Genomic DNA, 12,629 nt, shown 5'->3' on the forward strand with positions numbered 1-12,629 from the left:
AACTAAACCACAACAAAACAACTTTCACGCTTTTTCACACACACACACACATTGAAGAAATTCAAAGTTCAATAAAATAACGAAATCTGAAAATAAATAAATTGATATTTTCATTTAGTTAGAAGCTTCCATAACGATATCTGTAATTACCATAATCCTAATTTGTTTCAAAGGATAATTCAAAAAAATATTAAATGAACAATAATCCTATTGTTAGTATTAATTTAAGTGGATAGTTGGGACCCCCACTCGTAAACCCCAGCTAGACGAAAAGTGTGGAGTTCGGGAATGACAATAAGCATCGGTGGTTCAGTGGTAGAATGCTCGCCTGCCACGCGGGCGGCCCGGGTTCGATTCCCGGCCGATGCAGTACAACTTTTTTTGTCAATTCTATATTTTCGGAAGATCAAGTAGGGGTATACCAAAGACAATATAATATCAAGATGAGTAAGATACGAATTTTTCTGCCTGCGTCTAGCGCAGGATCTCGACAGATGTATGTATGTGTGCACAAGAGTTCTGGATCTGCTTGCATGGATACTTTTTTTAAAGTGCTTCGAAACATACCATTGATTTTATAAGTCTATGCACCCCAATACTAGAAAACCCCATATTTAGTATATCCTTTATTTGAAAGCTATTTGTTTGTATTATAGAATATATTCGATATACAACATACATACAGTTGTGTTTAATGAAATAGTAGTGCCGCGCCTCACAATTTTCAGCACTATTTTTGACACCCTTCCATCTTTCGAATTGAACAAGTGATACCTTTTTGGACAGCCTCAACTGTAGACATTAGAACCCAGAAAGAATCCTGGAACATTTGCATCCCATCTTCTTGTTTTACATGACTTTAGAAAAATGCCCATGCTGTTCAATAAAATAGTCGTTTTTTTTAGAATTTTGAAATAAAAAACGAAACTGGAATTAATGCATATGTTTCATGTTCTATATGTTTCTTGAGGTTTAATATGTAGTTTTTAATCAAATTTGTTTCCACTATGGCCTTACTCCCACCTGGCATGTGTAAATAAGGTACTGCCCAAGCTTAAATAGGATCTGAGACTATTATTCCTAAACCACTTGGCAAAACTGTGCTCTAGTTGACGGAATTGTAATCGTAATAACACATTTCACATTTTACAATAAGATTTCGTTGGGATTTTGGTCTAGAGACTGAGCAAGACATATAAAAGTGTCGACCTTTTCGGATAAAATTCCATTCCTAGCGAGCTTTCTAGCGTGTTTCAGATCATTATCTTGTTGAAAGATCCTTTTGAGATTATTTATTTATATAGTTTTCAATAGTTATATTAATTTATTGTATTAAAAAGTTTTCTGTCACACACCACTTTATGAAATACGTCAGTGCCTGGCTAGAAAGTACGAGTTTATATGGGCTGTAGCTCATAAGGGTCAATCCAACATGCCCAATGTTGTTTTTTCCAAGAATTTGGGCAGCTATAAGATATCAGTGAACGCCAAACATATTCTTTCGAACGTTTTCATAACTTTTGAGTACCTTGGTCTTGCCTTCAACCATCTTCGACCATCTACTAAGGACATTTTTTTCGCTTAAAAAATCATTTTTCAGGGTGCTTCTTTTAGTTTAAACTATTAAATATAACAGTAAAAGCACAAACAAATTAGTTTTGAATTCGATTATTCCTCCTGATTTTCGTTTTTAGTCTAATTCTTAAATCTCCCATATTGGACCGTTTAATGATTACTTCTACGCTCCAAAAACAAAAGTACCGTTACATTCAAACATTTCTTTCATCAAAATATTCAATATATTAATTAAGCTTACTGATGGAAGCTTTTTTGAGTTGATTTAATTTGTTTTTAAATTTTGTTTTATTACTTGCACCCAGCACTACTATTTTATTGAACAGCAGTTGCCATGGGTATTTTTTAAAAGTCATGTAAAACAAGAAGATGGAATGCAACGGCTCCAGGATTCTTTCTGAGTTTTTGACTATATTGAAAAAAGAAGAGTTGCGAGCATTCTACCACCGATGCTTCGGTAAATTCTGCTTCATAATGTTTGACCTTGAACTTTAAACTTAAAACTTTTTTTTATAGATAGAGTAGAGAGTTGTGGCTGTGGACTAAAATTAGCAGGAGCTAAGGTATGACCATAGACAAAATAATAATAGGATGGACAACGCTCACATGTACATACATTGAATTTGTAGACTGCAAGCAAAATTTCGACGAGCGACTATAAGCCAAAAAACCCTCCCTGTGACGGTCGCTAACACATTATAGCTTAGAAATAAAAAAATAGAATGCTCTTGCATGTGTGAATACGCAGGAGCCAAGCAGTCAATTTTCGAGACGAATATATTTTCATGCAATTTCTTCTTCAAAAAATATTTTCCAAATTGACTAGTTGGCATGACGCACGCTGAATACCCTACTCTACTGACATTTAATCGAAGGTGAAATCATTTATGAAATATTTTACGTACAGATACCCTACAGATACAGTTGTGTTAAATGAAATAGTAGTACCGCGCCTCACAATTTTCAGCACTATTTTGGACACCCTTCCAGTCTTTCTTTCAAAAAGGTATCACTGTTCAACTCGAAAGACTGGAAGGGTGTCCAAAATAGTGCTGAAAATTGTGAGTCGCGTAAAGCAGCTTTTTTTATTTTTTGCACAGTCTCTCATTCCTTAATCGGCTTCGTGCAGTGTGAGGCTCTAGGGGAAGGGCCGAGCTTTGTACCGGGTATAAAAGTTGTGACGCGTTAGAGCGACAACACGTCCCTTCTCGTTTTAGATTATTTATTTAAATGTTTATGAGTAGAAAGATCATCTTATTTATTTTCATGTGTGGCCACATGTCGCTGATACTCCAGGTAGCTGTTGGTATTGTAAATTTCCTTCGCTCTCTGTTCCGAGCACTTTTTGCATTCGTACATGAATTTCCCGGGATGCTTGCGAGTTTTCATCACGTGTTTGCGTAGATTGTCGATGTTTTTGCAACGGAAACTGCAGTGCGGACACTTGTGGCACTTCTCGACCGAGTGACTGATGGCGTGCCGTCGGAGTTTGTCCTTGCTACGGCCCCTGAACTCGCATTGATCACAAGGGTACCATTTATCCTGCTCCGTGCCATGGACCGACTTGAGATGCCTAAAACAGAGCGAGAGAGAGAGAGAAGAAACAGAACGTAAGAGCAAAGCCATATTTAAAATCTTAACGCTTGATTAGGCGGTAAATTCCAGTGGCGGCTTGTCCCGCCACCGCAGTCAGAACTAATTGCTAATTTCGCATTCGAATCGCAGGCTCGTAATCAAAATACAAGTAAGTTAGCAATTGCCAATTGTCTTTCGCCAGCAGGAGCCGTGCTAAAGCACAGTTCACCAATCCGGGGTGGACTTAGATGGCGATCAGTTTTTGTTCGGGCAAAGAGCGGGAAACAAATATTGGGAACTGGGGGAACGGATCGTACACGACTGTGTTGATGAGCTACGGTAGCGCTCTGAGCAAGTGTACTGCGAAAAAAGACATGGAAACTGAGGGAAAACATCTGAAGGCAAGAATACGGCCATATAGAAATTCTCATTGAGACTCCAGGCTGGCTCCACGCTTTCTACAAATTTTCTCTTAATAATGCAGGAGTTCCTTTCCGCTTACTGCAACAAATATGCCACATTTAAGAGTCTCTCAGTAGGCACACAGCCACACTCACACGGTTTCAGTTACGCGCCCTCAACTATGCCCCAATGCTGAAGCAACGAACTGTAGGACAGTAGGCTTCTCCAGTTGCTCCTCCTGCTCTCTGTGTGGGTGTGTGTGTGTCCACTTGGCTTATCAGCTACTGTCCAAACCGAGGACTCACAATTAATTGCCAATGTGTTTTTTGTTTCTGTTTTTTTTGCTATTGGAATCTGTGTGAAATCTCAAGCTTCGAATAAACAGAAAAACTTGAAGAGACGGAACGCGACTCATGCGCGAGTCCCCTCGGTAGGCTTAATTAGTGGCAAGTAATGGAGCCAGCAGGAGCAGAATCAGCCACCAGAAGCTGTAGAAGGCTTTCCCTGTACCTCCACTCTCTGTGTTGAGTGCCGCCGCCAAAAAGAATCCTCTCCAAACGAGGCCGGAGAGATACCTTTTTGGCTGCGCTTTGAAATTCCTGGATCAGCAGCCGGGGCCAACCTTTTGATAGCTAATTGAAGATCTCCAAAGGGAGTTAAGCGCATCACAGAGCCACATAGTTCTCTCTCTGGATTTGGAGAAGATTTATGCAGGCCTTGTTTTGGGCTGTTTTTTGGGTTGAGGTCAAACGTTCTTTGCGTATTTTTAATGAGGCACCACATTTTCTGGTGTTCTTTGAATGAATTCATTAACTTTTAGGGCAGATAAATGACGGAGAGAAATCAATATCCAAGGAAATCTTGAAGAGGAGATCAATAAGTATGGAAATATCTTTCTATAACATTCCTTTCTCGCATTCAACTATGAAATTTTGTTGTTGCATCCAGCCTTTCATGCATAAAGCCAAAGGTTAAGGTGATCAAGGGTATTAACCATTATCCACCCAACATTCAAATCTGTTGTCTGCACGGCAGAGTAAAAAAGAAGCCAAATGTCGTCCCCATCAAAGCAATCGAATCGACGACCAAGACGACGACGACGATTCTCCACGTCCAGTCGCCCCAATGCCACTTACAACTGTGTATCCAAACTCTTTTCTTTATTTTCTTTTTTGGTTGCTTTTTTTTTGCTCTTGTTGTTCTTCTTCTTTTGTGGCGGACAGCTGTAGACCAGTGGCTACTGCCTGCAGCCAACACAGTGGCACTACCCATTTTGTCGGCAATTCGGCCCTGAACTGATCGTCGGGATTCGAAGTGCAGCATTGGAAATATTGCAAGAATTCAATGCTCATATCAAAGGCGATCGATAAGTCACGATTCTGTATGGGGACGACTTCTCGAAAGACTGCTCCCACTCCCTACCACGGCTACTAACACAGCCACTACTACGTGCAACGCCCATTGGGGCATGCTCTGTCTCTGGACTGCTACACCATTGGGCTCTGCTCTTCGATTGCGTCTCTGACTGGATCTGCAAACTTGGACTTGGACGTGGACTGGCTGCTGCCTACCGCTCGTTTTTTTCGTCAATTTATGCAATTGCCGTTCAAAGTCTGCAATTATGGATGACATTTTTGCTCTTGTTGGCTGCCTTTTCGATTTTTCTTCTTTTTATACCCTGTACTCGAAGAGTAAATAGGGTATTTGTGCGACTAACGGTTGTATGTAACGCACAAAAGGAAATGTTTCCTTTTTTTTTTTTCTCTCTCTCTTTATATTTACAATCTGTTTGTTTAAACAATAAATTAACATTGACAATGTGTCGCAAAGTTTTTGATTGGTAACGCTGAAGTATCTCAATATTTGAGTTGCTAGCAGTCCCCCAGAGCTGTATAGCGTAGGTCCAAACAGGCTTCAGCATGGATTTGTAGAGGCGAATTTTGTTTTCCAAAGTGGTTTCTGATTTTCGACTTATCAACCAGGACATTTAAAGTGTTTTAAGTCTAAGTTGTTGACATTTTGCTTTAATGTGGTTTTCCCATGTTAATCTGCGGTCGAGATGCAAGCCGAGATACTTCACACAGGTACTTTGTGGAATTGGTGAGCCGTTAAGTGAAACATTTGGGCAGTTACCTGGTCTTAATGAATACCTTATTTGGACGGATTTCAGGGAGTTGATTCTAATTTTCAATCGAAGGAACCAGTCTTCAATTAGGCTTAGCTCACTCTGCAGGAGTTCGGAAGCTTCATTTATAGATGTGCTTGTGGCTAAAACGGCTGTATCATCAGCATATGTTGCAACAGTGCAGTTGTTTGTAACTGTAACTGTTTGTCGGCCGTATATAGGGTGTAGAGAATTGCTCCCAATACGGTTCCTTGTGGGACGCCTCCGTTGATGAGAAGTAGTGATGAAGTATCGGTTTTCTGCTGCACGTAAAAGCATATTTTAGCCATATATGATTTGATTAATAAATAGTACGGAGCAGGTAGCCATTTCTTTATCTTGTATAAAACAATTTTATCATTAATAACCCTGTGACATTGCTTAGGGGTCCCGTGACCCCTCCTGAATCCGAATTGGTATTCAGGAATGATGGAAAGTTCGTCCAAAATTGGCAACATTCTTTTCAATAGTATTTTTTCAAACACTTTCGAGAATATTGTCAACAGACTAATGGGATGGTATGATGTCAATTCCGTTTCTATTTTGTTTGGCTTTAGGATCATAACGATCTCTGCACATTTCCATTGACTTGGAAAGTGGTCTAGTCTGAGAATCGAGTGAGAAACCCAATGCATTTTGGTGGTAAACTTTTTAGGGTGATACCGTCTATTTTATCAGGGCCTGGTCCTTTTCTATTGTTCAAGCATTTGATTTCTGTCACAACTTCTTCATATTTGATGCTTTTAATAGGCAAGCTCATTTGGCAGGGTGACTCAAGGAATTTTTCTACTTCAGTCTCTGTTATATAATTATTTATATCGTTTGGCTGAAACACAGAGTGCAGATGTTGTGCAAATGCTTCCGTTTGTTCATTATTAGACCTACACCAAGTTCCGTTGCTTTTGCGAATATTTATGTTTTTTTTATCTGGTTTATCCCGGTACTCAAAGAGTAAATAGGGTATATTGTATTTGTGGGGAATAACTGTTGTATGTAACGCACAGAAGGAAACGTTTCCGACCCCATAAAGTATACATATTCTTGATCAGCATCAATAGCCGAGTCGATAGAGCCATGTCTGTCTGTCCGTCTTGTTTGTCGGCTCGGTCTCAGAGACTATAAGAGCTAGAGCCACCAAATTTTGCATCCAGACTGCTATATGCTCACACTGAAACCAGCGTATTTCAAAAATGAGCCACGCCCCCTTCCGCCCCCGCAAAAGGGCGAAAACCTCCCAAATCTACAGTTTTGAAGATAAAAGAAAACTAAAAGAAAACATTCCGTAGGAAATGGCCATATCTATCAGATCACCAAATTGGGATCCGATCGGATCATTATTATAGCCACAATGGAGAAATTAATTTCCAGTGGCTAAACCCACCCTGTCCCGCAGCTTTTGTTGCTCTTTTTACATTCTCTCATTCACACTCTGCTTCTGCTTCACTCGGCCCCTGCCTCTGCCCTCCCCCTGGCGTTGACTCTTCCGACTTTTAACCAAGACTCGGTTTTTAGCGCTAGATGGCGCCACTTTCGAAAAATTTGCTGTGAAACCTATCGGTCCAAGAATGTACCAATTTTATTGCTGTTTTAAATATCTCATAAATTGGAAAATATTAACTGATCCAATTTGTTTGATGCATTTTATTTAGTAGGCTTTTTCTACGTGTTCTGTAATGTGAACGATATCTAGTGGTTGGCGATGTCTTCTACATCAAAATGTAGTCCTGAGTGCCGGGTATAAAAGTTGTGACGCGTAAGAAGCGTCTCACACGTCCCTTCTCGTTTCTTTAGGTATTTAGTCGCCCTCCATAGGTTTTATTCATTGTTGCTGGAATTAGGGTCTAAGTTTCTCAGATAAGCAGCTAGAGATTCATTGCGTAAGTTCGACAGCAGTTGTCTAAGCTCAGATGCAGCCTTGTTGTACAATTTTTTGTCAGAAGGGTAGATTCCTTTTATTTTGTATTTTTTGTCGAAGTTCGGTTGAAAGGTACAATTGGTTTTGTTGTTGATGATTAAGAGCATGATTCGTGTTTCTGTAGCTCGCATTATGAATTGTATTTGTGAAAAGCTCTACAGCATAGGATATCTCCTCTCCTGTTTTTAATGAAATGTCCAGGCTTATAGCTGAGTCTAAATAGCTTTTAAATTCGTTAATGTATGTAGAGGCTGTTATTACTTTATAGGGCTTTTCCAATATATGGGCTATTGCGCTGTAAGTTGCTATTATTGGAGAATGATCTGAGTTAAGGTCAAAGCTCTCCATTACTCGCATGTGTGATTGTGGGATTCCAGAGAGTACTACGAAATCAATCAAATTTTTCGACTATCAGTAGGCCAGTATGTGGGCACACCAGTTGACAAAGTCGTTATGTTATTGTTTCGTATGCATTTGTATAACTCCGATCCCTTCGGGTTAGTTAATCTGGATCCCCACCATGGATGTTTGGCATTGAAGTCGCCTCCCACGATAAACTTTGTTCCCAGTCCTTGGAAAAAGTTTTGAAAATCGAGTTCTTTTATTGTGAATCTTGGTGGGAGATAAATCGCTGTTATTGATACATCTGAGTGCATACATTTTTTATGAATTGTGGCAGCCTGCATAGCGTTTTCCCTAATACTGTCCATGATTTTAAATTTAAGGCCCTGCTTGACAATAATTGCAGCATCTCCATGAGCTCTATCTGATGGATGGTCAGCTCTTATTGTGTCGTATCCAATCAATTTAACAAAAATTTGCTAGTGAAGTGTGTTTCTGAAATAAGCATGACGTCAATGGCATTCGTTTTTAAAAATAAAGCTATTTCATTTACATGGTTGAAAAGCCCATTGGCATTCCATATTCCTAAGTTTATTTATTTGCATAGCTTATTTACAAGTAACATTATCATGTTAAGTAAATTATTGGTAAGTTGAGATTGTTTTTCTAGAAGCTGTTCTATTCTTTCTAGAGACTTGTTCGAGGTACTATTTCCTGCAGCAACTTGAGCGTATGATTGGTAATCTTTGGGTTGTTGGGTCGAATTATTAAACGGAGCAACTGATTGATATGTACCATGGTCATTTTTATTATTGTCATCTTTGGTGTTTCTCTGGTGGTTGCGTCCGCTTACTATTTCTTTTTATATAAGATCCTGATAGACTTTACACCCTTTGTAACTAGCAGCATGATCTTCGTTGCAGTTGGCACATTTTGCTGGTTGCTCTTTATCTTTTGGGCAAACGTTGCTGGGATGGTTAAGATAGCATTTCACACATCTGTGAGTTTTGGCACAATAAATTCCTGGCAACGATAACACTGAACGACTTCTTTGGTTTTACGGGGTGGTTCTATATTAACAACTGCGTTACAAATGAGTTTAACTTTGTATATATCTAAGTTCTTATTGTTAGGCTCAATGCCTAAGTAGAACAAATTCAATGGCTCTTTGGTTACACGACTTTTAATATTACTTATGTTTCTAACAGCGTGACCTTTGGACTCCACATCTTGTTTGATTAAGTCGATATCCGTTGAGAAGTGCAAATTCTTAATAATAACTCTCTCATGTTTAAGTTGGCATGTGTGAAATTTGACAAAATCTTTAGTAAGAGTTTTAACAAGTTTCCTGTATTCTTCAATAGACTTTACCATAACTCTCACATGACCATCGTGTTGTACTTTATAAAAGAAAAGCTAGTTTTTAATTGTAGTCTCGAGGTAAACCAGCATTCCTTTTATATCACTGACTTCAGATAAGAATATAGGTGGAGGCTTGGCAGATTCATTCAAGTTATCTTCAGTTATCATGTCCAGTGCTTCGTTTTCGTCTTCATTTCCGTTATTTGGCGTGCTGTCGCTTAGGGGGGCATATTGATTGGAGCTGGTGCTAAGTCCAGAGCGATTTTTTTTCTTAGTAGAATAGGAGAGGCTTGGTTTTGTCTCTTGATTGCCTTCGCCTTCGATTTTACTCTCTGCCAGTTCCAAACCGTTGTGTCGTCTTCGTCGTCGTTCATGATAACAACAACACTTTGTTATTGCTTATCAGTAACCACTGTTTTGTTTGCTTTTTACGTTTCCGACCCCATAAAGTATATATATTCTTGATCAGAATCAATAGCCGAGTCGATAGAGCCATGTCTGTCTGTCCGTCCGTCTTGTTGAGCGCCTGGATCTCAGAGACTATAAAAGCTAGAGCCACCAAATTTTGCATCCAGACTTCTGTATGCTCACACTGTTACAAGTGTATTTAAAATATCAGCCCCGCTCCTTTCGCCACCGAAAAAGGTCGAAAACCTCACAAAGCTGCAATATTTGAAGATAAAATAAAACTAAACTAAAACATTGTGTAGGGAATGACCATATCTATCAGATCCCGGATTGATCCGATTGGATCATTATTATGCCAGAATGAAGAAATTAATTTGCAGTGACTAAACCCACCCCGTCCAGCAGCTTTTGTTGTTTTTTTCACATTCTCTCATTCACACTCTTCTGCAGTGTGCGGCCTCTGCCTCTGCCATGACTCTGCAGTGTGCGGCTCTAGAAAAGGGGGGCAAGATAAAGGAGCGTGTTGGCGTTAGAAGTGTTGTAGATGTACAAATTTGACAGATGAAGAAAAAATGTACAATTTGACAAAAAACCGCTAGTGTACAGATGTTGCACTGAATACCGGGTATAAAAGTTGTGACGCGTAAGAGGCGTCTCACACGTCCCTTTTCGTTTTATTTAAGAAATTCAAATTCGTGTAGAAAATGTCGCTCGTTTATTTTGCTAGCTGCCATTGTCTTGTGACTGCCTTGGCCTTGGATTAGGGTTTGGGATTTTCTTTCTTTTCTCTGTAAGTCCTGATTAGCATTTTCTAGATTAGTAATAGGGCCTGCCACATTGTCGGGGGAGCCCTCAGTGCTGCTAGACCTCGCCCCATCGAAACAAAAACGTAATTCTGTGGAAATTTGTGTGTCTGTGTGTGTTGGTGACTATTATGAATTGCCAAGTAATTGAATGGAAATACATTGTAGGGAAAAAAATGTGCCATAATACTTGTTTTCAAGGGGTCATATTTAAATTAATTAAAACGACATGGCTCTATCGACTCGGCTATTGATGCTGATCAAGAATATATATATATACTTTATGGAGTCGGAAACGTATCCTTCCGTGCGTTACATACATCCGGGTTTCCCCACAAATACAATATACCGTATTTACTCTTCGATTACCGGGTATAAAAAGCTACATTTCATAGACAAATTTCACTCACCTTTTCAAATGCAATTCGCTCTTTCCCACATACTTGCATTGGGACCTTTCGCACTTGTATGTGCCCTGTGAATGCGAGACCAAATGAGTGCGGAGACTCACCAGCGTAGCACCCGCAAATGTACAGTCCGCGACATGACAGGGATAGCTACGCTCCACATTCAGGGCATGGCTCTGCTCGTGATGCTTTTGGGAAATCCTACAAAATAAAGAGAATCAAAATTGGAAATGAAAATTGAAGTCTTTCCAATGTCTGTCACAGATTTGCATCACTTGTGTGTGGAGAGATGTCTGCGGTACGGCCTACGTTTTGTGGAGATCTGTCCTGTCCTTGTGCGGGTTTTTTCTTCTTTTGGAATTGGGAAATTTTTTAATTACATTAAATCAAAGCAAAAGTAATTCGCACCAAAGTCACGTTTCACTCCGACACGAGGCACGTTCAAATCCAACAAAAACCCTGGGCAAGAAACAGGCATGGACCATGGACCAGGCCTGTACTCCAATCCCCTTCCCCGTCTCCAGCTTTGGGGCCATGTTCACGTTTGTGTCCATCTAGTTCTAGTCAAAAGGACCCGCAAAATGCAAATGCAAACTCTCTCGTAGGCTAAAAACTTTTCTGCACATCAATTACGGATGCTAATTAATCGAAACAGCTGAGAACAGAACTGGCATTGGCGTTGGCGTTGGTGATGGAGGATTTTTTAAATTTTGGTGCGGGGGGGGGGGGGGGGGGGGGGGCTTAGGTGTGATGGCAACGTTGCGGTTAAAATGAGACATGACAAGTTTAATGAAGTGGGAAGTGTATACGTATGATGGGCTTTGAATTAAATTTGATTTTAAAATCAATTTTGTTATGGGAAAGTCTATTTGTAATAGTTTTAAAATCGCTTTAAGTGAATCAAAGTTGGAGTCAAATTTTAAGTGAGCTGCAGCGTTTGAGCTTGATGTTTTGCTATGATTACAAAGCACACAAAATATAAACAAAACTCTTCGATTTTCACTCTAATTATTCTCCTTGGCAAGACCTTTCCATGCGTTCTATAACTCTGAGCAACAAATGGGAAACTTTTGAATTTGAAAGTTCGCACAAGACCAAAATAATGTTGTAGTCCTGGATGTGTAGACCCAAATCCCAAATCTGTAATCTATAATCTAAAATCTATAACAATGTGACGCGTAAGAAGCGTCTCACAAATGTCTCTACTCGTTTTTTCAAGCTTTAGGACACATTCCTTGGTTCATTTTGACATTAGTATTTTCTTTCAGGGCTAATTAGCCCTTTTTACTTTATTTTATATTTTAGTGCCTAGTATTATTTGACTCTGTTTTTTTTTTCTTCTTTCTTATTGCTATTTGAGCATAATTTCTTTGATTTCGTATTGGGCTGAAACAACTGAAACAAAATGTAAGTTCAATTTTCTTATCAATTTCGTGTAGAAAAAAATATGTTCACCATTAAGCACAACTAATTTCCTTAGTCTTATTTTGGATTCAGGGAAGAAAAAGATTCTTCTTAATAATGCGCGACATTAACAAAGTTACGGCGGCGAGGCCAACAGCCATCCAGACAGCAGATTGGTAGTAAGTTGGGTGGGTGGATGGTGGGTGGGGCGTGAAGTTATATGAGGCTATGGGGCGTGGCTGTTCTTAAGGTACGAAAACATTGTCATGCAT

The 12,629-nt window shown here is 39.5% G+C and overlaps 1 protein-coding gene and 1 non-coding gene across 2 annotated transcripts in view; one reads left to right on the plus strand and one right to left on the minus strand.

Annotated features, from left to right (window-relative positions):
* The first annotated feature begins 298 nt into the window (after positions 1-298).
* On the plus strand, positions 299-369 carry Trnag-gcc. The gene has a single exon. It is a non-coding gene; the product is annotated as a tRNA-Gly (tRNA).
* A 2,381-nt stretch (positions 370-2,750) lies between these two features.
* The window catches only part of LOC117591075 (zinc finger protein 263), a 53,364-nt gene continuing 43,485 nt past the window's right edge, over positions 2,751-12,629 (minus strand). Inside the window, exons 3-4 of the mRNA XM_034284176.1 lie at positions 10,957-11,154; positions 2,751-3,148 (exon numbers count right to left, since the gene is read on the minus strand). Of these exons, the coding sequence (XP_034140067.1) occupies positions 2,830-3,148; positions 10,957-11,154 (517 nt within the window). The 3' untranslated portion in view covers positions 2,751-2,829. The remainder of the gene's footprint in view (positions 3,149-10,956; positions 11,155-12,629) is intronic.

This window comes from Drosophila guanche, unplaced genomic scaffold, assembly GCF_900245975.1.
Source record: "Drosophila guanche unplaced genomic scaffold, DGUA_6, whole genome shotgun sequence".
Classification (NCBI taxonomy): Eukaryota; Metazoa; Arthropoda; class Insecta; order Diptera; family Drosophilidae; genus Drosophila; species Drosophila guanche.